At 39.1% G+C, this 25,709-nt stretch overlaps 2 protein-coding genes across 2 annotated transcripts; one reads left to right on the top strand and one right to left on the bottom strand.

Annotated features, from left to right (window-relative positions):
• The first annotated feature begins 11,631 nt into the window (after positions 1–11,631).
• Positions 11,632–12,711, top strand: LOC121973081. The gene is made up of 3 exons (XM_042524671.1): positions 11,632–12,031; positions 12,124–12,287; positions 12,443–12,711. Exons 1-3 carry the CDS (start codon positions 11,767–11,769, stop codon positions 12,557–12,559), a joined length of 546 nt encoding a protein of 181 aa, XP_042380605.1. The 5' UTR covers positions 11,632–11,766; the 3' UTR covers positions 12,560–12,711.
• Positions 12,712–13,757: 1,046 nt separating this feature from the next.
• On the bottom strand, positions 13,758–15,243 carry LOC121969362 (LIM domain-containing protein WLIM1-like). The gene is made up of 5 exons (XM_042519425.1): positions 14,873–15,243; positions 14,620–14,716; positions 14,499–14,542; positions 14,323–14,412; positions 13,758–14,215 (listed from the first exon to the last, which is right to left on the bottom strand). The coding sequence occupies exons 1-5, from the start codon at positions 15,014–15,016 to the stop codon at positions 13,946–13,948; spliced, it is 645 nt and encodes a 214-aa protein (XP_042375359.1). The 5' UTR covers positions 15,017–15,243; the 3' UTR covers positions 13,758–13,945.
• Positions 15,244–25,709: the final 10,466 nt, after the last annotated feature.

Below are 25,709 nucleotides of genomic sequence, written 5' to 3'. Positions count from 1 at the left end.
AGGAACAAGGACAAGGATAAAGGTAAGAAGCCTGTCCAAAAGCCCAAGGTCCTAAAGGCGACGTGGGACGATACGTCGTCCAAATCGGAAGTCGAGGTATTCTCCGGACTCGCATTAATGGCGAGTCATCAAGATGACAATTGCGATTCAAGCTCTTCCGAGATGAGCATCGAGAGCATCGATGAAGGGGGAGCTATGTCGGAAGAAAGAAGCAGTTCAAGGGGAGACACGGACAACGAGATCGACAAGGTAAGTGAGGTACGATCTCTTCCTCCCGATAAACTTTTTAAGATTGTTAAGTTTCTAACTAAAGGTTGCTGCAAGTTAGAAAAAGAAATTAAGAATTTAAAAATAATATTAGCTAAATCTTGCCCTTTAGAAGAATTAAATAAAGTTAAATTAGAAAATGAGAAATTAAAACCAGAAAATAAAAATTTGAAAATTCAAGTAGATAACTTGAAACACCGTGCATATTCATCTAATACAAATTTTAGAAGATTTAATAATTTAAATTGGTATTTTCGATATCATAAGGGACAGATTAGAAATATTTCAAAGAAATATATCCCCAAGAAATTTTTAGTTAATCCAGTAGGCTAAAATCTATATTGGGTTCCTAAGTCTTGTTTAACTTGAATTTTTAATCAGATTTAGAGCTTTCAGTGAGAAAATTAGACATTAAAATTTCTTTATGAGACTTTGTCTAAGAAAGTGGTTGTTGCTCCAATAACCAAGAAGGTCTAGTGTCTCGCCACAACCTGGAAGCCAAAATATTAAAATAAAATATTTAATTAACTTTCTGATAAAAGCATTAAGGTGGAAATTTGATAATGCTTTAAAAAGTCTTTTGAACATTTTTTTTCAAAATTTTTTACTTAGAATTTTTTTTTAAAACTAAAATTGCCTAAGTTAAAAGGTCCTCTGAAATTAGAAATTTATGCTTAGAATTTTTTTTTGCATAAAACTTTTATACAAAAGTTAAAAGTTTTTTCTAAAATTCATGCTTAAAATCTTTACTTAGAAATATTTTCAAAAAAAAAATTGCAAAATTTTTTAAGTCAGAATTTTTTTTACTTAAAAGATTTTTTTAACTTAGAACATTTTTTTGCTTAAGTTACAAAATTGGTCTGAAAGTTATAAATTGTTTCGTAATTTTTTTTAAAGTTAGATTTTTTTTTTTCAAAAATTCTCTAACTTAGAGTTCTTTCCAACTTAGAATTTTTTAAGAAAGTTAGAAATTATTTTTAACCCTTAGATTTTTTTTATCAAAGGGGGAGAAGAAAAAGTATAAGTCTAGGGGGAGGTAGATAATTTTCTATCTTTTTGCACTTAATTTCAAATTTAGTTATCTATTTTCATGTCTATTTTACCCTAGCTTAACTTGGATTGCTCACATCAAAAAAGGGGAGATTGTTGAAATCCCAAGGTTGTTTTGGTGTGATCAACAAGTTAAGTTAGGTCCTGTGTATTTTTAACCTTGTGTCTAAGTGTGCAGGAACTTAGGAGCACAGGTAGTCGAGTAGAAGACACAACTAGCGAGAAGGACGGCACACGGTTCGTCCGAGAGACAAGGCACTGCGGAAGAGTACACCGGCGGATGAGAAGGAGCGTACGGTGGTTCCGAGGGATGAGAAGCTGGAGCGGAAGACTGCTCGAGGAGCAAGAGACGCAGCTAGTGAGAAGGTCAGCACGGGGTGCGACCGAGGGACGAAGACTGCGGATGAGTACGCTAGCGGACGAGATGGAAGCACGCGGTGATTCCGAGGGATGAGAAGCCGGAGCGGAAGCCTGCTCGAGAAGACCGGAAGTTGGGTTCGGGTGAGCTCTATTCCGGATGACAGAGATCACCCAAGCGAGCGGAAGACTCGGGCTGAGGCGAACGAAGCCGGAGCAGAAGACCCAGGCTTGAAAAAGTCAACAGGTTGACTTTTCCCTCTAGGGCGCTCGAAACCCTTCCGGGCGCCCGGAGTTGACTTTTTGATCGGATCGAGTTTTGACTTGATCTGAACATTGGGGGATAAAGTTTATCCCCCCCAGGGCGCTCGGAACCCTCAGGGCGCTACGACCAAGGCTATAAATCCAGAAGCTTTTTAAAACAATTCAAGCAATTTATTCTTTCTACACTTGTATGCTTTTTCTGTAGTTAAGCTTCTGTTTTTTGCACTTCATCGTTGTAAGAGGCTTCTCTGCCTGAAGGAGTTTTTAGTACGATCATTCTCCTTGGATTAATAACCTCCCCGATTGTAACCAAGTCAACTTCGGTGCCTCGTATCTTCTGTTTTAAGTTATTACTTTTCAATTTTATACAAGTGTTAGTTTAAGAGTTTGAGAAGGGTTTGCATTTTATTTTCAGGCGATTCAACCCCTCTTCTAGCTGACCACCACGATCCAACATGTTCTAGGCGCCTAGAAGGGGATAAAACTTTATCCCTTTCGCATAGATCGTGTTTGACCACAATCTGGATAAAATCTAGGTCCGGGCACCCGGTAGGGTTCCGGGCGCCCCAAACTGGTCCGGGCGCCCGGACCAAGAAAGTCAACAATGTTGACTTTTTCAGTCCAAACCCTCTGCTCCGGTTCAGCTCGCCTCGGTCCGGGTCTTCTGCTCCAGCTCCGCTTGCTTTGGTGATCTCAGTCATCCAGAATAAGGCTCACCCGAACCCAACTTCTGACCTTCTTGAGCAGACTTCTGCTCCGTCTTCTCATCCTTCGGAATCGTTGCGTGCTTCTTTCTCGTCCGCCAATGTACTCATCCGCAGCTGTTCGTCCCTTGGACACACCGAGCTCGTCGACTCTCTCCCGTGCCGACCTTCTCGCTAGCTGCATCTCTTGCTCCCCGAGCAATCTTCCACTCTGGCTTCTCGTCCCTCGGAAACACCGCACTCTTTCTTCTCGTCCGCCGGTGTACTCTTCCACAACGCCTCGTCCCTCAGACGCACTGAGCCCGTCCGTGCCGTCTTTCTCGCTTGCTACGTCTTCCGCTCGACTTCTTGTGCTTCTAAGTTCTTGCACACTTAGACACAGGGTTAAAACACCATAGGACCTAACTTAACTTATTTGATCACATCAAAATAACCTTGGGGTTCCAACAAATCATTGCATGAGATGCCATTCCTTTTCTTTGAATATGAAATGTTCAATTTATTGATGAGGATTGGAACTTCATATTATCAGAAGATTAGTCGTGCTACTATGAAAAAAGATTATACGACTACTTATGAAATTGAGAAGAAAAAAGTTATAGAATCATCAAAAGATGTGAATAGGGTTAGTGTGACTACTGATTTATGGAAGTCAGATCAGAAGGTTTCATATATGGTTGTCACCTGTCACTATGTGGACTCTAGTTAAAATTTACAAAAGCGAAATCTAAATTTTTTAGATGTTCCTCCACCTCATAATGGTGTTTCCATTTGTGATGTGTTAAATAAGTGCTTGGTTGAATGGGGAATTGAGAATAAGTTATGGTCAATTATAGTTGATAATGCTATCTATAATGATGTAGCTATGAGGATGTTGAAGGATAACCTCACCTATAACAATAATCTTCCTCTTGGTGGTAAATTATTTCATGTAAGATGTTGTACACACATCTTGAATCTTTTGGTGCAAGATGGGTTATTTGAGATTCAAGATATTATTTTCAATGTGCGTGAAAGTGTGAAATATATAGCTGTCTCAGAGACTCATGTTAATATATTTGGTGAAATTTCAAAGCAATTGAAACTATCTTCGAAGAAACTTGTTTTGGATTGTTGCACAAGGTGGAATGCTACATTTTGTATGTTATCGGCTGCTTTAGAGTTCAAAGATGTTTTCCCTATATATGCAGCAAGGGATGCAACTTATACTTTTTTGCCAAGTGAGGAGGATTGGAAGAAGGTTAGTGTTGTTTGTTCATTTCTTGAGGAATTGAATGAAATAACTCATCTTATTTCAGGAAGTGAATATCCTACTTCTAACTTATTCCTTACTAAACTTTACACCATTAAAAAGTTGTTAAATGAAGCAAGTGCAGATGAAGGAAGTTTCATAGTAGAAATGATTAACAAGATGAAGACTAAATTTGATAAATTTTGGGGTGATAGTAACTTATTGATCTCTATAGCAATAGTTTTAGATCCAAGGAACAAGATGAAGTTGATTGAATGGTGTTTCTCGAAGATATATTAAGTTGGTGATGCAATTGAGCACATTTCTATGGTTCGTGAGACATTACACATGTTGTATAATGAGTATGTTGAAACTCATAAAACTAGTGTTGACAATAGCAATGTTCAAAGTGAAACTCAAAGAGAAAGTTTTATTGGTCGAAGTAATTTAAATGGAAGAGGAAGAGGTAAAGTAAGGGCACAATTTTCTAGTTACATAAAGAATGTTGACAATGTTGAGCAAGTAAAATCTGAATTAGAAGTGTACTTGGATGAAGGGTGTGTTATTTGTGAAGATGAAACTGACTTTGATGCATTGTCATGGTGGAGAATTAACAACTTAAAATTTAGGATCTTATAAAAAATGGCTTGTGATGTACTATCAATTTCAATAACTACAGTTGCTTCTGAATTGACTTTTAATGCTAGTGGTAGGGTAATTGATCCTCATCGTGCCTCTTTGGGAACAGATACAGTCCAAATATTGCTCTGTGCATCAGATTAGTTGTGTGCTCATTATGGAATCAAGAAAAAAAAATCAAAGGTACTCATATAAACATCATATTTAATTAGTTTTTGACTTACTGCTATATTCTACATATTGTTTTGTTCCTATCTAAGTTTTTGATGCTATGTGTTTGTATGGAAAAGGAAAAGCTAGAGATTAAAGAGATTCAATTGACTTAGATGCTGCCATTATTGTCACTCAAGAGGTATTGACAAAGCCTTCATTTATCTTTGATTTTCCTATCTAGTTTGATGTAACACATTGAAAATTTGTTCACTTATCCTTTTAAAATTTTTCTTATCATTCAAATATGTTGTATTTAACTATTTTAACACTATTTGGCAGCAAGAAGATAAAAAGAAGGTTGATTAAAAGCCAGGCCGATTGAGTTAAGAGATGAAACTTCAATTGAACTCTGTTAATTTCTTTACTTATTGATGTAATTTTCATGTAGTGTTAAGAACTATTAAGTGTTAAGGATTTATAATGCATGTGCTGACAGGTTAAGTTGTTTAATTCTATGTTAGTTGGGTTCATGTGGCTATGAATGTGTTGACAGGTTAAGTTGTTTAATTTTATGTTAGTTGGTTCGTGTGGCTATGCATGTGTTGATAGGTTAAGTTGTTTAATTTTATGTTTGTTGGGTTTGTGTGGCTTGCATGTTATGTATTCATTTCTACATGTAGTTTTCAATTACTACAATTGATTTTCATGTATTGTAGGTGATTTTACCGAGCTCGATTATGTGCATAACGAGCTTGAGCTCCAGCGTGATTATGTGCCTAATGAGCTCGAGCCTAACGAGTTTGTTTAATGTTAACGAATCAAGCTCGAACTAAGCTCGTTTAGCTTTTAAATGAACTATTTTTTAGCCGAGCTCGAGCCGTTCATGAACTCTTTAATTTCATTACGAACCGAACTCGAGCTTAAGAAGTAAAGCCCGAATTAAACTCGAGCCGAGCTCGAGCTTAGGGAATAGTTAAACGAGCCAAACTCAAGCCTCATACTGTTCGGTTCGGCTCGGTTCAATTACACCCCTAAATTTGTATAGTTCCATGGTAGAAAAGAAATCTTCTAAACTATTTACTTCAAGATTCTTAGAAATGTAGTAGGAATTTACTTTCGATACTCATTCTTGTATTTCATAGGAAAGCATTGAGTGCATATCTAAGGATGCCTCAATTTGTAATTATCTCTTCAAGATTGTTGAGGTCAATGAGGATCTCTTTCAACTTAGCATGTAACTGCACAACCTTCTCACTCTTTTTCAACTGGAGATTGCTGAGTTGATTTTTTTAGCAAATCTCAATCTTGCCAGTTTTACATCTGAGGTGTCTTCATGGAGTTCTAGGAACTTTTCCCAAAGATCCTTGGCAAAGTCATAGGAGACAATTCTATTGAGTTCTTGCACTAGCAATATGCTTAGCAAGTGAAACTCAACTTTACCGTTGCCCATGAACTCTTATCGCTACTTTTTGGTCCATTAAAGTTCCCCAATTACTTCTCGGACTTCGTTCTTGTGCACTTCAAAATCAAATTTAATACATAATATAATATCAAAATCTATTTTAAAAAATACCTTCATTTTTCTTTCTGCATGTAGTGAATTAACCCTCAAACTTAGATGGATGGATACTTGATTCGGTCATTACTCCCAATCTAGTTGCTTAGTCGGCAATTAGTCTTTCTGAACTGTCTAATTCTGATACTAATCGTTGGTGTTGCGGAAGAGATTCAGATCGCTAGAGGGGAGGGGTGAATAGCGACCAACAAATTGAAAAATAATCTTTTCTCTTGATAATTAACTAGTAAGGACACACACATTAAAAGTAAAATGAAAGCATAAAAAGGAAAGAGAACATGAGAGATTACTTGATTACAACCCTCGGGTTGTTAGTCCAAGAATGATTAAATCTCAACTATCTTCTCCTTCAAAAATGACACGAAGGCAGAGAAGCCTTTAATAACGGTTATGCACAAAAGTAATAAAATAGAACTAAATGGAAATGTTTTTTTGTTGTTCAAGCTTTAGTCCTATTTATAGCCTTCATTTGAATCTGACTGTTGTACTAATGTGACATCTCTAGTTGGCCATATCCTCTCTGGTTGCATGGATGATGCTGACGTGTCCACAAACTTTATCCGCTTCGACAACGACTCTAGATAACTCAGCTCCCTCTGGTCGACCATATCCTCTCTAGTCACTTGGAGGCTTGTTGACGTGGCCATTTTGACAACGGCTAGCTCCTAGTTGCCAAGAGTTCCTCCCGTGGCCGGTAAATGGCTAACTTTACACTTGATCGTTTACTGACTCCTCCTGCTCCCAATCACCTAGGCATGTAGTTGTTCGGACTTTGTCTTGATCGCCTTGCACAGTCTTCCTTTCGGCTTATCGTCCTTCGGATGCACTAAGTCCTTCTGGTTCACTCCCATGCAGGCTCGTTCCATTGGAGTCCTTTTCTGTAGCTTCTTGTACATAGGATGCACAGAGTTCGTTGACTCTTTTTCCGTGTCATCCTTCTCACTCACTTACATCTTTTGCCAAGGTTTGTCGTCTCGATGCTCCTTAGTCATGAGTACATGTGTGCTCTCCTAAGTTTTTGTACACTTAGACGTACAAATTAATGTTGTACTTATAATCTGCTGCCAGAGATTTACGGGATATTAGCTAAATTTAAATACACTGAATTAAATTTACTTATCTATTGAAATGACCTGAGCTGATAATCTCAAGCTGCCAGCAGTTTCACAATCATAAATCATAGAAATTTATACAAACAAGAAAGGATATTTTTCTCCTTACTAACTTGATCTTCTTGAGCCCGGTAATAAACATGTATGAAACATTTCCCGAAGTATGTGTCCGGATATCCCAAAGTCTCGATGGTTAACTCGAGATCTTCCAATCAAAAAACAATGTCGATAAAGATGTGTAGGTGTGCTTTTAATTACATGGTGGGGATTGCAATTTTACATGAATTTTCCAATTTTTTACTCAATGATGAAACTTTGCTTTTTTTTTTTGAGGATCGACGAATCAAATGATATTTCTGTTCCAATTTCTACCTTTTCTTCTCTCTCTAAATCAAACTTTTTCTTGCCATAATATAATGTTCAGTTCCTATTATTATTTATGATAGAGTTCGGATTCTAGATGTAAAATATAAGAAGGTGGATCCTCATCCTCCCTATCCATCAAAACAAATGAGATTGTTGTTGATGGGCTGGTTTCTATTAATTGCTAAGTGCAGATCGAGCTTCAAGTCCGATCAGCAAAGTCTGAGTGAACTGAAAGGCTGGGCAGGCAAGCAATAGATTGGCAGACCGGGTAAGTCAAGTGGGAAGTTAGCCTTACAGTGGAAGGCAGGGCGGTCTAAAGGCAGAGAGGCCGAGCGGACGAGTGAGCATTGTGATCGAGTTGCAGATAGAGTACAGAGTCTGATCGGGCAGAGCAGTCGTCCGATCAGAGAGGTTGACTGAGCAGTGTGATTGGGCGAGTAGAAAGGCCAATCGGGCGGATAGAGAGACCGACCGGGATAGCGGTCGAGCAAGCGTATGACTGGTCCGGTAGTGAGGCCGAGTGAAGCAGCCAAGTAGTCGATCGAGCGACCAAAGAATTTGAAAGAATCACAGTTTCCTTGAAACAAATTCGCCCCACCTCCAAGTTGGTTGTTCTACCTGGGCAAATTTTTCCCCGACCGGTCCGACATTCAATGCGCGCAGGTCGTGCTCGCACACTAGTCAACATGGTGTTTGCAAGAATTGTAGTTTCCTTGAAACAAATTCGCCTCACCTTCGTCTTGGTTGTTCCACTTGGGTAAATTTTGCCCCGATCGGTCCTATATTCGACGTGCGCAGGTCGTGCTCGCATATAAATTAACATGGTTCAGTGCAATCTGGGTCCTAGATTTGCACCCATGCACATCTATGCGTGAGAGAGAATCTCTCCCCATGCATTTATTCATATAATCAATGCATGTGATCAATATAAGGGCATCTCCAATGGTTAAACCTTTCAATAAGCTTTTTTGTAGTTTCCAATATGCCACATCAATGCCACATCATAAGTATAAAAAGCTTTTAAAATATCTCCAATGATTAAACCTTTCAATAAGCTTTTTTTTTAATTTTCAATATACTACATCATGTCACATCACAAGCATAAACATCTACTATATCTCCACAATAAAAAAACTTCCATACAATTTTTTTATGTGTGTCCTATATTATAAATCATATATTGTTATTTATTAATTTTTTATTTAATATATCTATATATTTTTCATTTAATATTTTAATTAATTTATGATTTTGATTTTATTTATTTATATTTTTTAATTAATAAATTTATGATTTTAGTTTAATTATAATCATTTCTATATTTTTAACTTATCTCAAATATAGTTATTTTTAAAAGAAAAAAAATTATTTTAATTATTATTAACTATTTATGAAATAAAATATTATAATTAAATATTACACCAAATAATTTATTTTTAATTATTTAGAAATAATCACTTTCAAGAGAAAAAAATAGATTTAAAAACTCAAATATATTTTAAATTAAAAATCCCAAACTTCACTTACACAATCATAAAATCTCTTTTTAATTAGATTTTTCAATTTTACAAATCTTTCACAAAATTTGCATCGGAGATTCTCGTCATCAGCATAAGTTACTTAATTTGTGGGTCCTACATTACAAATCATACATCTTTATTTTTATTTTTTCATTTAATATCTCTATATAATTTTTACTTAATATTTTATTTAATTCTCATCTTTAAATTAATTTATTTGTAATTTTTAATTAATAAATTAATAAATTTATGATTTTTAATTTAATTTCATTTGTAATTTTTATTTAATATTTAATTAACTTATGAATTTTAATTTAATTATAGTCATTTGTATTTTTTTTAACTTACCAAATATATTTATTTTCAAAAGAAAAATGTATAATTTAACTATTAAATAAAATATTTAATGATTTTAAAAAAATCAAACATGCAATATTAATTTTTCAATGATTAATGGTTACATCTTCAAGAGAAAAAAGCAGGTTTGAAATATCAAACCTGTTCTTAAAATAAAAACTTAAAGCTTATGTCTCCACTCATTAGAGCTTTTTTGTTGAGTTTTTTCAACTTTATAAACCTATTTAAAAAGTTGTATTGGAGATGCTCTAAATCAACCAATATGTCTGGAAACTTTCAATGTGAAACTAAAATCTCATTTATAATGGAAGCTCTTTCCTCTTCCGTCTCTTCTCCATTCACATCACTTATATCCAACAGTTAAAACACCATAAGAGCCGAACTTAAATTTATTTAATAACACATCAAAACATCACTAGGGTTCTAAGAGTTTGTTGTTGTAATCTCTAGCTTTTTAATTCCCAATACAATTGCTGAATTTTGTTCTCTATATCGTTTTTTTTTCCTTCACCTTTTCTCTTCTTTCTGTAAAAATCAGTTAACTGACCAATACATCATCTTCCTGAGTAACCACACCTAACAATGGATTTCTCAGACGCAAATGAAGAGGATCACATGCATCACTGAAATTAAAACAATGCAGCCGACGAGTACAACCAGTTGTCTTCTCATTTATGTTTGCGGAATCTTTCATTGTTGCTTCTTAAATAACGAGGGGAACTCATTTGATTAGCTCTGAAACAATGGCCACTCAAACAAATGAGACCTCATTAAGCTTTCAGTTAGGTTTCTTTCATTTTTGGTGAAATTAGACTGATTTGATCTGCCAAGAGAACAACCTGTAATCAAAGTAAGTCTTCAATTCCTCTTCGGTTCATTTCTACTGGTTTTGCTGGCATCCACAGATCCAGCTCTGCCTGCACTTGAATGCAATAATGGAGCTTCCAGTGCACAAAAGGAAACACTAGTGATGCATCATGAATCATGCTTTCCTCAGTCAGACAAAACCAGAAAAGGAGGTGAGGAAAGGAAAAGACAGATAGGCATTAATGCTCTTGCAGAATATCAAGGCCGCATGGGACCCTCGCAACACAGCCATCAAGGCTTTAAACTTGTGCGATCCATTTGAGCAGAGGAAGAAGCTCAAGTTGGTTCGATAATGACACCTCCATGGAATGTGATCAGAAGGTTCGCCAAAACTTTATCTCCCCTACTATCTGTCCTCTTATGAGACAAGATTGCAATTATGAAATGACCAACTCCTGAACATGAGAATAGAAGAGCAGATTGAGATCTGAAATGCAAACAAATTCTGAGCTACTACGAGTTTGGAAGATTGCGTGGACAATATGACACTAACACCTGACTGTAATCGACCAACAAGACAACTAAACACCTCATCTGCCTCTAGTTTGAGTATCTTAATCCTGAATTCTGGAGAACTGTGTGAGAGCTCCAGCATTGCACATGGCCCTCTTAATCACCTTTAATGGACTAACAGGAACAATGGCTTGAATTCAATTAGCTCACATAACACTCTCTGACTTTCTCTGATTTCACTTCTCCTGATAGAAAAGGAAAATGCACAATGTTCAAGTTGAAGGACCACTTCATATGTACCAACATACCACCACCACTAAATCTGATAAAAATTAGATGGTGGTGGTGGTTGAGGACAGCATAACCTCATGTTTTCGACTTAAATATCTTTTTGTTTTCTTTTCAATAAGTTTGGTTGGTGGTTGTACAAAAAAAAGGTTAGTTCCCCAAAGTAACTAGTATATTTCAGATATGAGTGATCCGAACTTTATCTTAGAGTATGTTTGGTCGAATAATGGAGATTAAACAAGTGAAGATTCGCTTGATGCAATAATAATCAAATCCATTGGATTTGTTGGACTAACTAATGAATGAATTCTACTTTAGGTAATGGACTGCAATCACTCATTCCGAGCCAGGATAAGTGCAACCAGGGGCCTGAAAAAGGTGGTCTTTTGGCTCATCAGCCACTATATATATCTCGTAATTGAGTTAAGGAGACAGTACAGGAACCATAATACAGTTATCCCACAGTGATTTTGAATCTTACCTCTCTTTCTTTCCATTATAGAAGGTCAACCGCAGCTCAGCTGATTCCATCCCTGTGCAACTAGCTGAGAAGGAAAGAGGGATGGGGAATTGCCAGGCATCTGAGGCAGCTACAGTGTTGATTCAGCACCCGGAAGGGAAGGTGGAGAGGCTCTACTGGCCGACAACGGCAGCCGATGTGATGAAGAGCAACCCGGGCTACTACGTGGCACTTGTCACGCTCTATGTCTCGGAGGAGAAGGAGGACGGCGGCGGCGGCGGCGCAGTCCGGTTCACCCGAGCACGGCTTCTGAAGGCCAAGGACATGCTCCTGCTCGGCCAAGTTTATCGGTTGATCACCTCCGAAGGTTGTGGAATTTTCTGCTCGTAGAATTTATCTGGAAACTTGTGATCTTGGGTTGTTCATGGGCTAATGGTGAGATTTTTGATGCTTGGACAGAGGTTACAAACGCTATAAAGCAAAGGAAGTATGAGAAGCTCAAGAAAAGCCAGGCTGAGTTAATCAGAAAGCAGCAACAAGAGGAGAAACACAGAACAAATGACAAGTTTATTGAGGCAGCTCGAGAGGAACAACAGCAACAGGATTCAGAGAACGCACTTCTGGTACTTATTTCTGTTCTTTACTGTCAAAAATTGGGTTCTTGTATTGAATTGTTACAGATGGATTTGATTCTTGGCCTAAAGTAGATATGAAGGAATCAGCAATTTGGGTGTTTCCTAACAGCTCTTTGTGCACATGAAATGGTTTGATTGTTCAGGTGGCAAGGCAGGACAGGGATAGGCAAAAGAGCAGCACACAAACTGCGGCGGCGAGAAGCCGGCATTGGCGACCGTCACTGCAGAGCATCTCAGAGACTTGTGGTGTTCTACAGTAGAAAGGCAGCTCTTGACAGAATTTAGAGATAAAATGTTATAGCCAGAGACTGCTCAGAGAGTACTTGTAAAAGTTGTGAGACTCTTGAATTCACAGTTCATGGTGTAATAATTGCCAAAGTTCAGATATTAAACAAAAAAACTACATATACCATCATGATCCAGATTTTTTTCTCCATAATTGGGCAATACCACAGGTTGAGGATGATCTGCATCTTGTTTGTACAGATGATACGATTTGATGCTCCAGCAGGTTTAATATCTCAGCGAATCTGAAATCTGAATTTTCAATGTGCTAAACTCCTCATGGCTCCATCACAACCTTTCTTAGAAGTGAAGAACCAGAAAAAGATTGTAGATCATGTGATTATTTTAATGGAAGCAAATCTGAAGACATGGAATCCGCGAGTTCGATATGGATTTGAGGATCAAATCATGAACCACTTGACGAAGAGCCAATTGGTTTTCCAGTTGGTGTAAGCTTCACAAAAGTGCTGAGATCAATGCAAGTTTTTGTGATATGATCTGTACAAATATACTGTATGCCTATATTCAGTCATTAGAACATTCTGTTGGATATAATTATTCTTATTAGGTGGATTTATTTGTAAGTTGCACACGTGAATAGATGTGGATTCATATGTGTAAAACCTATAGTCCTGCATCTATTATCATCTATTTGTTGATAATAGATGTCCCACATCTATTATTATCGATGGGTTGATAATAGATGTTCACTATATATAGGGTTGGTCCCCAAGTGCTTAGGTAAGAATCTTGACATAGTTTCTTGTTCCACATTGACAAGAAGTTTTACGACGCCATCATCCCCAAAGTCTATTGGAAGACCTTCCTCGCTAAAGATAAGGATATGACTCTTCAATCAGGTTCCTTGTCTATTATGTTTATGTATTTAGTTTCTATGTCATGTTCTCGATGAAACTAGATCTTCTTGTTCTTGTATTTTCTATATGTAAATTTTTTATATTTTTTAAAATCCATGCGACTTAGGATTTACTAGAACTATCACATTCAACAACAGTTTTACTAAAGAAATTGAAATTCAGGCCAGAAACTCCTTGATTGCATCTGCCCACTTTAGTTGTTCAATCCAATAGCTTGTTTGTTTCCTCTATTTAGTTTCCAGTTGGTTCGAACTATAACTTCTTTGGATCTTTGATCTGATATCTCATCACAAGATTACACTGAAAGATCTTAGATTGTAAATGAGCCAAGGTCAATCCAATTGATCTGTATATGAAAAATTGTTGAGCCAAACTGTTCACTCATCAAACACTTCAACTAGAAACTCTCAAGAACACCAAAACAGAATTTTAATAAAACTTCAGAAACCAAAAGGACGCAAACATTCTCTATGTTAACATCAACTAGACACACGACACCTGATTCTCTTTGTTAACATCAACTTGAACAGCTTCAGCCCCTAATTTATCAGGGGGCACCACCTTAATCTCTTCAGGCTTTTCTTCCACCTTGCTGAAACTGCTGAAGTTGCCTTTGGTCATGAACAGCTGGGCATGGTGGTGCTTGCAGTAAAGCCTTCCCTCATGTGCCACGAAGTTAGCTGGGCTGATGGTGCAACCTCCATGGCTACACCTGAAGCAGGGCCTGTGGTATGAGTTCCCATTAACAGCCACCTGAAAAGGCAATGAATGATATCCAAGTTCCGTCGACAATTTCTCATGCATTTTGTTCGAAACATCCAGAGGTAATTGAGAAAAAGAATGAGAAGCACCACTTTTACCTTCTCAATAGGGTACACTGTCTTCTTGCACTCTGAACATTTGTCTTGAGTTCCCAGAAATACACTTGCGTATCTGCTATTAGCACCAACCTATGGCACATGAAGAAACACAACGCTAATAAAGAAGACACGTTATGAATTCGAGTGATTGATAAGCTTCTTCTATGTCAACGCACCATTTGGCCATTAGATCTGTCTGTCTTTGTAGGTTTTGGAGAACCTGCAACAATGGAGCTTAACATCAGGATACAAACATGATGTTCTATGGAACATACTAAGCCTAGACAATATATATACCTTCGAAACTTTTATCCAATCTTCCAGTCATCTTGAAAAGTTGATCATAGTGAGGCTTGCAGTAGAGAGCTCCATCGATGGAGCTGTAATTGCTGAACTGGATTAAGAATGACACAAGTTCCTTTTAGTCTGTATTTAGATGACATACGAAAACAGAGAGGGAACAGAACGGAGGACGAAACAAACAAAGAAGAAACCCTGTATCAAACTTCTGAAGTAGAGCTCAATCGAAGCAGATGAGGAAATCAGAAACCTTGAGGGTGCCGTTGCAGTGGTGGCAGCGGAAGCAGGCCCGGTGGTAGATTCTGCCGTCGGCGGCGAGCTGGTCCACCAAGTAGACCGTCTTCTGGCAGGCCTGGCACTTCTGCTTCGTCCCCCCGAACGCCATCGACGCCATGAGAGCAGAGGCGATCAAAGAGAGAGGCGGTGAACTATCTTGTCAGAAAATTCGCCTTTTTTTGAATGGAAATGGTAGTCCAGCTCAGAGGAGACTGGTAAACAAAGAAGAAGGAGCGTCGTTGGTGGCAGAATTATTTGATGATCGCTGGAGAAGGGCGGAATAAAAGGCTGGATTGGATAATTTTATTGGCCTTATTCTACGCGTCTCGATCTCATGCCACGCTGAGCTTGCCGATCCGTTCGCTGAGATCGTCGCTGGCAAAATTTTGTTTGTTTCGTGCGTTCTTTCGGCTCGACTTTAGGCGGACGGCGCCGCCGTGGGCCATGCGGTGTCTCGTCGTTCTCGAACCTTCTCTTCGTTTCATAATTAGGACAGTAAACGAGAGTCGTCCGTTGGACCATTTTCAAGTAAAGTAATTTATTATAGTCAAATTGAATCTAAAAATGAATAGTTAAAATTATGATTTAAGTTTGGCCTAACTCTCAATTCAAATTTAACGGTTTGAAACTCTCATATTTTAAAAATTAACATTTAATTGATTATTAAATTTGATAATATAAATTTATTTATTTTAAAATTGATTTATTTATTATTCGGCAATTTACCAAAGGACGCACGTGAAAATTTGAATTTACCAAAAGACGTACACTACTTTTGTATTTACCAAAGAGCGTATTTTTTTAAAAGCATTTTCTATTTTATCCTCCTGATAATTTGATTTTTTTTATTGTTTTTTAGTAAAGATGTATTTTGGGTGAAAATTAAAAAATAATCCTTTTTATTAGAATTTTTAAAAGTCAAAGTATAAATTAAAAGTGCCGTTTTTATTTAGCAAATTGTTTTTTCCCCTTGACCCCCCCCCCCCCTCCCCTCCCTCTTCTCTCTCTCTCTCTCTCTCTCTCTCTCTCTCTCCCCTGCAAATTGCAAATGATCATTCTCCCCTCTATCTTTTTTTGTTTTTAATTTTATTTTTTATTTTTTTAATTCATACTTATATATTTTTAATTTTTAATTTTTAATTATTTTTTATTTTTTATTTTAAATTAATTTTATTTTAAATTTTTTTTATTCATACTTATATATTTTTTAATTTTTATTTAGTTTAATTTTATTTAGTTTTATTTTTAAAATTAATTTTATTTTTAATTTTTTTTATTCATACTTATATATTTTTTAATTTTTATTTAGTTTAATTTTATTTAGTTTTATTTTTTAAATTAATTTTATTTTTAATTTTTTTCATTCATACTTATATATTTTAAAATTTTTTATTTAGTTTATATATTTTAAAATTTTTATTTAGTTTAAATTTTTAATCAATTTTATTTATTATTTTTCATTAATACTTATATATATTTTTTATTTTATTTAATTTTATTTAGTTTTATTTTTTAATTAATTTTGTTTATTATTTTTTCATTAATACTTATATTTTTAAAATTTTATTTAATTTTTATTTAGTTTTATTTTAAATTAATTTTATTTATTTTTTTTAAATTTTTTTAATATTTATTTAGTTTTATTTCTTTAATCAATTTTGTTTATTATTTTTTTATCAAATTTTTAAATTTTTTTTTATTTTATATAATTTTTAATTTTATTTAATTTTTATTTAGTTTTATTTTTAATTAATTTTATTTATTATTTTTTAAATTTTTTAATATTTATTTAGTTTTATTTCTTTAATCAAATTTTGTTTTATTATTTTTTTATCAAATTTTTTAATTTTTTTTATTTTATATAATTTTTAAATTACTCCCTTCCTTTAAATTACATTCCTAATTCGACACTTAAATTACCCGCATCCAACGATTAATACATGTCATAATCTTCTCTCCCTTTAAATTATCCCTCCCTCCAACTATTGACATATAACACATGTCAGAATCTCTCACCCTCTTTAAAATACTCATCCTCCAAACATTGACACCTGTCAAAACACTCCCTCCATTTAAATTCGTCATTCTCCAACCATTGACACCTGTCAAAACACCCCCCTCCCTTTAAATTACCCCTCTTATGTCAGAACCTCCCCTCCCTTTAAATTACCCCACTTCTAACCCTTGACACATGTCAAAATCTTTTATCCCTTTAAATGACCCCCCTTCCAACCCTTGACACATGTCAAAATCTCTCATCACTTTAAATGACCCCCCTTTCAACCCTTGACATATGTTAAAATCTCTCATCCCTTTAAATTACCCTACTTCCAACTCTTGACACATGTCAGAATTTCTCACTTTCTTTAAATTACTCATCATTCAATCCTTGACACATGTCAGAACCCCCCCTCCCCTTAAATTACCCACCCTTAAACTCTTGACACATGTCAGAACCTCCCCCTCCCCTTAAATTACTCACCCTTAGACTCTTGACACATGTCAGAACCTCCCATCCCCTTAAATTACTCACCCTTCAACTCTTGACACGTGTCAAAACCTCTCCCTTTAAATCCTCCTCTCACACTTCATTTTTAGTCACTCTTCATTCACACCTCCCTTCACTGCTATCTCCCTCCCAGCCTCTCCTTCTCTCTTCCTGAAAATATGGATGACTATTTGGGTTTATTTTCAGATAGTTGGTCAATTGAGAATGATGTTCCTAGTCAAGATATCTCCAACAATAATCGCGATTATACAATCAAATTTACCACAGATCAGGTTAGTTATTATCATTGTTTTATGTATATTTATTATTTATTTTATAAGTAGAGAAATTATATTAAGATTGGTAATGTCATACTTATACATCTTTGTTATATTTTTTTATATAGATATTTAAAAGTAGAGAAGATATGATAAATTGGGTAAAGACAGTTGGTTTGAAGAATGGTATTGTAGTGGTTATTAAAAATTCTGCTAATTTAAAAAGTGGCAAGCTACCAAAGTGCCATCTTATGTGTGAAATGTTTATATAATCTGACCTGGCTGTTGTTTTGATGTTGACACTGATTTAAGTTTGTATCAGATATTAATTAAACTCAGACTGATTAATGATCAAGGTTGATCATGAGGAGAGGAAAAGTCCAAGTACGGATACTTGGCACGCGAAGTCAGAGAGGGCTCGGTAGCTCGTTCTCTGGACCGGACGAAGTCGGACAGGGCTCGGCAGCTCATTCTCCGGACTAGGTCAGAGAGGGCTCGGTAACTCGTTCTCTGGACCAGACGAAGTCGGAGAGAGCTCGGCAGCTCGTTCTCTGGACTAGGTCAGAGAGGGCTCGGTAGCTCGTTCTCTGGACCAGACGAAGTCGGAGAGGGCTCGGTAGCTCGTTCTCCGGACTAGGTCAGAGAGGGCTCGGTAGCTCGTTCTCTGGACCGGACGAAGTCGGAGAGGGCTCGGCAGCTCGTTCTCCGGACTAGGTCAGAGAGGGCTCGGTAGCTCGTTCTCTGGACCAGACGAAGTCGGAGAGGGCTCGGTAGCTCGTTCTCCGGACTAGGTCGGAGAGGGCTCGGTAGCTCGTTCTCCAGACTAAGTCAGAAAGGGCTCGGTAGCTCGTTCTCTAGACCAAGAAGACCTTAGGGTTTCGGGCTGGAAAGCTCCAAAACTCACATAAGCATTGGATCGGTCTGCAGACCGATCCAGTGATACCTTGGTCTTCTGGATCGGTCTGCAGACCGATCCAGTGATACTAAAAGATCACTGATCGGTCTGGTGACCGATCAGTAACCACACAGAACTTTCTGTGAGTTATCTGATCGGTCTGGTGACCGATCAGGAACCACACAGAAACTTTCTGTGGGTTATCTGATCGGTCTGGTGACCGATCAGTAATCATACAGAAGCGAAGAAGATCGGAGAAGAAAGAGGGGGATCGGTCTGTGGACCGATCCACCTGAGTCCTGATCGGTCCACAGACCGATCAGGCTGTGTCCTGATCGGTCCAGAGAGCCATGGATCGGTCTGCTGACCGATCCACAGCGATGTCGTTTGTATTCTGCTGTTTTTCTGCAACTTCTGATTTCTCTGAACTAACGATCTTCTGTGAGCTTTTTGAGTTACAGGTTGCAGGTATCATGACGATGCTTGAATTCAAATTAAGGTCTATTAAAGGAATAAGACAAAATGGTTTTTCTACTGAGCTTGGCTGCAAATGGTGCATTTGAAGCATCAACGGATACTGGCGATCTGGGTATGTTCTGGCTGCAATCAGCTTGACTCCTTGGCATTGGTTCGAGCTCAGAAGACACCAGTGAAGACCATGGATGGTATTGGTGTGAGTTCAGAGGACCAGATGAGAAGGAGGAGTGATTGGCGACGCCTGAGTTGATTGCAGTAATTCGATACAGGTTGCAGCGATTCTATGCAGTTTGCAGTGATTCGATGCAAGCAAACGCAGTGAAGAAAACATAGAAATAAGAAGGAGGAAGAAGAGAGGTTGGTGTAATGTTTTTTGGTAGCAAACTCTCTGTCGTCGATTAAGCAAGAGTGTCGTGTGAAGCTCTTGGCTGAGGATCCGCTTCTTTAAGCTCTGTGTTCATTGTGGCTGTAAGTTAATTGTGCATTCATTGTAGCCACCAAACTCTATAAGTCTTGTGCTTTATTTAAATCCTTTTGAGACTTTGTGGAGAGGTTTCTCCACCGAGAAGGAGAAATACTTAGCCGGAATCTGTCCGGGGGTTGATCTATCGAAATATCAAGGGATCGTCCACCTTACGGACACGCCGAGGAGTAGGGGCAAGTTATCCCCGAACCTCGTACATCATTGTGTTAGTGGTGTTTTGTTTTCTTCCTTGTATTAGTTTGTTTTTGCTTATTTCCGCTGTGCTAACAAAGTTCTGGAAGAAAATTTGTGTAAGTTTACGAAGAGGCTATTCACACCCCCCTCTCTAGCCATCCGAAGGTCCTAACAAGTGGTATCAGAGCTTGGCGCTCTTCATCCGGACTAACACCCTAAAGAGCAAGAAGATGGCTATGAAGGAAGGCTTTAGCACCAATCGTCCACCCTACTTCGACGGAGCGGATTTCTAATATTGGAAGAGCCGCATGAAGTATTACCTCAAGACCGACATCTCCATGTGGTTCTCGGTCAAGGAAGGGTTCACACCTCCAAAGGACGAAGAAGGTAAGGAACTAAACTCGTCAAGGTGGTCCGCCGAGCAAACCCGCAAAGGACAAGCCGATGCCAAGGCAGTGGTAACCCTACAATATGGGCTAGCCAAAGATCAACTCGTCTAGGTAGGTCCAGTTACGAGCGCAAAAGATTTGTGGAACAAGCTCATCGAGCTCCAAGAAGGAACCCGAGACTCTCGGATCGCCAAGAGAGACTTGTTCCTAAACCAACTACAAAACCTCACCATGAAGAAGAACGAAACGGTAAGTGAACTACACGGAAAGTTCAAAGAGATCCTCAATGGTCTTCATTCCGTGGATGAACGCGTAGAGAATCGCGATCTCGTAAGGTATGCACTCAAAGCTTTTCCAAGGAATGTCTTGTGGTCATCTATGGTAGATGCCTACAAGGTTTCCAAGGACCTTTCAATTGTTAAGTTAGATGAATTTTTCTGTGAAATGGAACTTCATGAACTTGCTAACAAAGGTCAAAAAGAGAAAGGTATTGCCTTAGTTGCAGGAGAAAAGAGCAAGGATGGAAGAAGAAAGAAAGAAAAGAAGAAGGGAAAGAGATCCCTACATCCTCATCCTCCTCCGAGTCCGATGATGAAGGTGGATCATCATCAAGCGAGATGACCAACTTTGTAAGGAGGATCATGAGAAGAAGCCGGAGATACAAAGAGAAAGGTAAATCTGTTGATCAAAATATTGATAAGACTAACGTTACTTGTTATGAGTGTAGCAAGAAAGGACACTATCGGATCGAGTGTCCAAAACTCAAGAAGAAGGAGGAAAGGGCCAAGAAGAAGAAAGCTCTCAAAGCTACTTGGGATGAATCCTCCTCAAGCTCATCGGAGGAAGAGAAGAAGGAGAAAAGCACACGTCAACTAGCGCTCATGGCAAGGGAGGAACCGGATTCCGGAAGTGATGGTGACACAAGTGACACGTTAGCCGCGGCTTCATCATCTTCGGATGATGAAGAGGTAACTTCGCCTCATTTAGAAAAGTGTTATAGAACTATTACTCATTTATCTACTTTGCTCAAGAAATCAAAAACAGAAATTAAATCACTAAAAGATGAAGTAGAAAAATTGAAGGCTCTTAGGGAATATGAGGTCGATGACCTACATCAAGAGCTTCTTGAGGATGAAAACAAAGCTTTAAAGAGTGAAGTTGAGAAACTCAAGAAAATGCTTGAGAAATTCTCAACTAGCTCTAAGACCTTAGACATGATTCTAAATGCCCAAAGGGCGGTCTACAACAAAGCCGGGTTAGGATATCAACCCAAAGAGTCTAGTTTCATTTCACTAGTGTCTAGAACCCAATTTCATAGATCACATGCTTCTAGGGTTCATGAGACTAGGAAGGGTGTAACCAAGGCATGGGTTCCTAGGTCTTACATTGTAGATGCATTAGGTCCCAAGATTTGAGTACCTAAAACATCTATCTTTCGTGTCTTGTAGGCATTTGTCAAGGGGGAGCATCTATCAACTTGGTTTGTTGATAGTGGATGCTCCAAGCACATGACCGGGGACAAGTCACTCTTTACCACCCTCCAAAACAAAAATAGAGGTAATGTGTCCTTTGGTAATAATGGTAGCCTTAAGGTTATAGGAGTTGGAGATATTCAAATATCCGAATGTCTCCAAATCAAAAATATTCTTCTAGTCAAGGGGATGACTTTTAATCTCCTAAGTGTCAGCCAATTGTGTGATACGGGTTACACAATTGAGTTTCATTCAAGTCAATGTCTGGTCAAACACATTGACACACTTGACACGGTACTAGTAGGCACAAGGGTAGATAACATTTACCAAGTATCCTTTAAAAGTGCTACTAATGCCTCTGCTAAGTGTTTCATGTCAAAAGAAGAAGAATCATGGTTGTGGCATAGAAGATTGGCCCACGTAAACATGAAGAACATTCGAAAGCTGGCCAACAAAGGATTAGTGCGAGGCCTACCAAGCATTAAGTACCAAAAGTCAAAACTATGTGATGCATGTCAAAAGGGTAAACAAACAAAAGCGCCTCATAAAGGTAAGAGCATTGTAAGTACATCTACTGCTTTAGATTTATTGCATATGGACTTGTTTGATTGCAGTAATGTTATTTCATTAAATGGAAGTAGATATTGCTTAGTAATCATTGATGATTTTACTAGATTTACATGGACTTTCTTTTTGAAAAATTAGGACCAAACCATAGATATTTTTATTTTCTTTTGTAGAAGAACTGAAAATGAAAAATCGACAACAATTAAAACAATTAGAAGTGATCATGGTGGAGAATTTCAAAACCATAGATTGTTAGAATTTTGTCAAGAAAAAGGATATAGGCATGAGTTCTCTACTCCAAGGACCCCACAACAAAATGGGGTTGTGGAGAGAAAGAACCGAGTTTTGCAAGAGGCTGCACGAAGCATGCTCAATGAGTACTCATTACCGAGCTACTTATGGGCTGAAGCGGTAAATATCGCTTGCTATGTGCAAAACCGAGTCTTGATACATAGGTTTTTAGGAAAGACTCCCCATGAATTTTGGTTTGGGAAACCCCCTACAATTAAACATCTTAGGGTGTTTGGTTGTAAGGTGTTTATCTTGAACACCAAGGATCATCTTGGAAAGTTCACGGCTAAGGCTGACGAAGGGATACTAGTCGGGTACTCTCTCACCAGTAAAGCCTATCGAGTCTACAACAATAGGAATAAATTGATTGAAGAGTCCTCTGATGTAGCATTTGAAGAAATCCCTAAATCAAATGATCAATCAAGGGATGTAGGAGAAATTCAATTTGAACTTAGAAATCTAAGTTTAAATGATCAAAACATAGAGAGAGTCAAAGTTGACTCCGATGACGATGAGCAAAGGCAAGAGAGAGCTCAGTCTGATCCTTTACCTGATACTGAGCCCTTGCCTGTGTCTAGTGAGATCACTCATGAGGCACCGTCAACACCAAGGCAATCTAGGATAGCCTCTAGTCATCCCCAAGACCAAATTGTGGGAGACATTCAACAAGGGGTTAGGACTAGGTCATTCTTCAGAAATGAGTCTAATGAGGTCGCCTTGATCTCAGAAATCGAACCAAAATTAGTTGATGAGGCATTGCATGATCCTGATTGGATCATAGCTATGCAAGATGAGTTAGGTCAATTTGAAAGGAGCCAAGTGTGGGACTTAGTTCCTAGACCTAAGAAGACCACCATTATTGGAACCAAATGGGTCTTCAAAAATAAGTTAAACCAAAAGGGAGAAGTAGTTAGAAACAAGGCAAGACTTGTAGCCAAGGGCTATAGTCAAGTCGAAGGTCTCGATTATGATGAGACTTATGCTCCCGTGGCTCGATTAGAGTCCATTCGTTTAATGCTAGCTTTTGCTGCACATAGAGGTTTCAAGCTCTATCAAATGGACGTTAAATTGGCCTTCTTAAATGGTTTCATTAAAGAAGAGGTCTATGTTGAACAACCATCGGGGTTTGTGAATACTGAAGCTCCAAACCACGTGTACAAGCTCAAGAAAGCTCTTTATGGGCTTAAACAAGCACCTCGAGCTTGGTACGAAAGGTTATCAACGTACTTACTAGAAAAGGGTTTTGTGAGAGGTCAAATAGACCCAACACTATTTCTGCGTAGAGATGGTGAAAACATATTTGTAGCCCAAGTGTATGTCGATGACATAATTTGTGGCTCAAATAACAAGGGCTATTTAAATGAATTTATCACTCATATGGAAAGTGAATTTGAAATGAGTCTGGTGGGAGAATTGACATTCTTCCTTGGACTTGAAATCAAACAAACTCGAGATGACATTTATGTCCATCAAACAAAATATACTCAAGAGATGCTCAAGAAATTCAAAATGAGTGACTCTAAGGAAGTATCCACTCCAATAGCGACAAACACTCGCTGATCCTGTCCGAACGCTGACTCAACGGACGCTGGGCACGTGGCGCTCTCCTAATCGATGACGTGGGCCTCCGGCTGGTCGTACGAAGCTCCGGCGGACCTGCACAGAAGTCGGGCCGGGAAGGGGTTCCCGGCGGCGACCCTCCGACGCTCAAGTCAGGTAAGCAAGTGGTGGAAAAAGTAGCTCCGAAGGTCTTGATTGCGTACCTCCGGCGAAGTCTGCGGCTCTTTATATAGAGCGGTGAAAGAGCTTCTACACGCCCACCGAGGCGCGTACGTGTCCGCAGCCCATACCTCGGTATGTGTTTGTCAGAAAGCTTACCTGACGCCATACTGCAACAGTCCCATCACGCCTTCGATGGGACAACAGGATACCCCGTTGTCAGACTAGGAGTATGGCTTAGCCATACGACTTGACGGCTGTCAGCAGATGTTCCTGTCCCTATTTACCCACCGAAGAGCGCCGTCCGGGCAGCCCTAATTCCCTGCACCGGCCGGGCGGCGCGCCCATTACGTCCTGCCTTCTCTTAGGCCTTCCGCTCGGTCATTATTCACTGTTTCATTTAGCGTCGGAACCCCGATCCCTGTCAGGGCGCCTTTTACTATCAGATGTTTACTGGCAGACCGATCGGCTTGCCCTTTTCTCATGAGTCCGGTCGGCTCACCCTTCTTCGACGGACCACCTGGCCTTTTGACCTCCACGTGGCGTTGACCCCTCGTTAAGGGGTCCCGGACTCTTACCACCGGATCACTTGCCTTCCCCTCGAGTCTAGTCGAAGGAGGCGAAGTCCGACTGACTGGACTGCCGATCTGACTAAGTAACGGCCGCTGCATTAGTCCGCTCGGCCAGGCTTAGGGATGCACATCCGTTCGGCGGTGTCTTGCCCGTGCCAATGTTACGGCGGGCCCGACCGAGGTTTACGTAGGAAACCATTCGTCTGGCGGCCTTATAGGTCGGGTCGCCCGTCAAATTTTACCGTCGGAACTAGACTACCTTCCGATCGGTGGGTTTATAGACGCCGATTCGTCTCTCGATATTTAACGTCGGAGCTCGACGGTCTTCCGCTCGAAGGGTTTATAGACGCCGGCTCGTCTCTCGATATTTAATGTCGGAGCTCGACGGTCATCCGCTCGGAGGGTTTATAGACGTCGGCTCGTCTCTCGATATTTAACGTCGGAGCTCGACGGTCTTCCGCTCGGAGGGTTTATAAACGCCGGCTCGTCTCTCGATATTTAACGTCGGAGCTCGACGGTCTTCCGCTCGGACGTTTATAGACGCCGGCTCGTCTCTCGATATTTAACGTCGGAGCTCGACGGTCTTCCGCTCGGAGGGTTTATAGACGCCGGCTCGTCTCGATATTTAACGTCCGAGCTCGGCGGTCTTCCACTCGGACGTTTATAGACGCCGGCTCGTCTCGATATTTAACGCCGGAGCTCGGCGGTCTTCCTTCGGAGGGTTTATAGACGCCGGCTCGTCTCTCGATATTTAACGCCGGAGCTCGGCGGTCTTCCGCCGGGGGTTTATAGACGCCGCCTCGTCTCTAGATATTTAACGTCGGAGCTCGACGGCCTTCCGCTCGGATGTTTATAGACACGGCTCGTCTCTCGATATTTAACGTCGGGCTCGACGGCCTTCCGCCGGAGGGTTTATACCGGCTCGTCTCGATATTTAACATCCGGAGCTCGGCGTTCTTCCGCTCGGAGGGTTTATAGGCCGGCTCGTCTCGATATTTAACGTCG

This window comes from Zingiber officinale, chromosome 4A (assembly GCF_018446385.1).
Source record: "Zingiber officinale cultivar Zhangliang chromosome 4A, Zo_v1.1, whole genome shotgun sequence".
Lineage (NCBI taxonomy): Eukaryota > Viridiplantae > Streptophyta > Magnoliopsida > Zingiberales > Zingiberaceae > Zingiber > Zingiber officinale.
The sequence above is the reverse complement of the archived record's forward strand: the minus strand, read 5'-3'. Positions and strand labels throughout refer to the sequence as shown.

Coding starts and splice junctions, on each gene's coding strand:
- LOC121973081 (XM_042524671.1), top strand. CDS start 11,767: ATGGGGAATTGCCAGGCATCTGAGGCAGCTACAGTGTTGATTCAGCAC. Junction 12,032..12,123: donor TCGGTTGATCACCTCCGAAG/GTTGTGGAATTT, acceptor ATGCTTGGACAG/AGGTTACAAACGCTATAAAG. Junction 12,288..12,442: donor ATTCAGAGAACGCACTTCTG/GTACTTATTTCT, acceptor TTGATTGTTCAG/GTGGCAAGGCAGGACAGGGA.
- LOC121969362 (XM_042519425.1), bottom strand. CDS start 15,016: ATGGCGTCGATGGCGTTCGGGGGGACGAAGCAGAAGTGCCAGGCCTGC. Junction 14,717..14,872: donor ACTGCAACGGCACCCTCAAG/GTTTCTGATTTC, acceptor TTCTTAATCCAG/TTCAGCAATTACAGCTCCAT. Junction 14,543..14,619: donor ATTGGATAAAAGTTTCGAAG/GTATATATATTG, acceptor CCATTGTTGCAG/GTTCTCCAAAACCTACAAAG.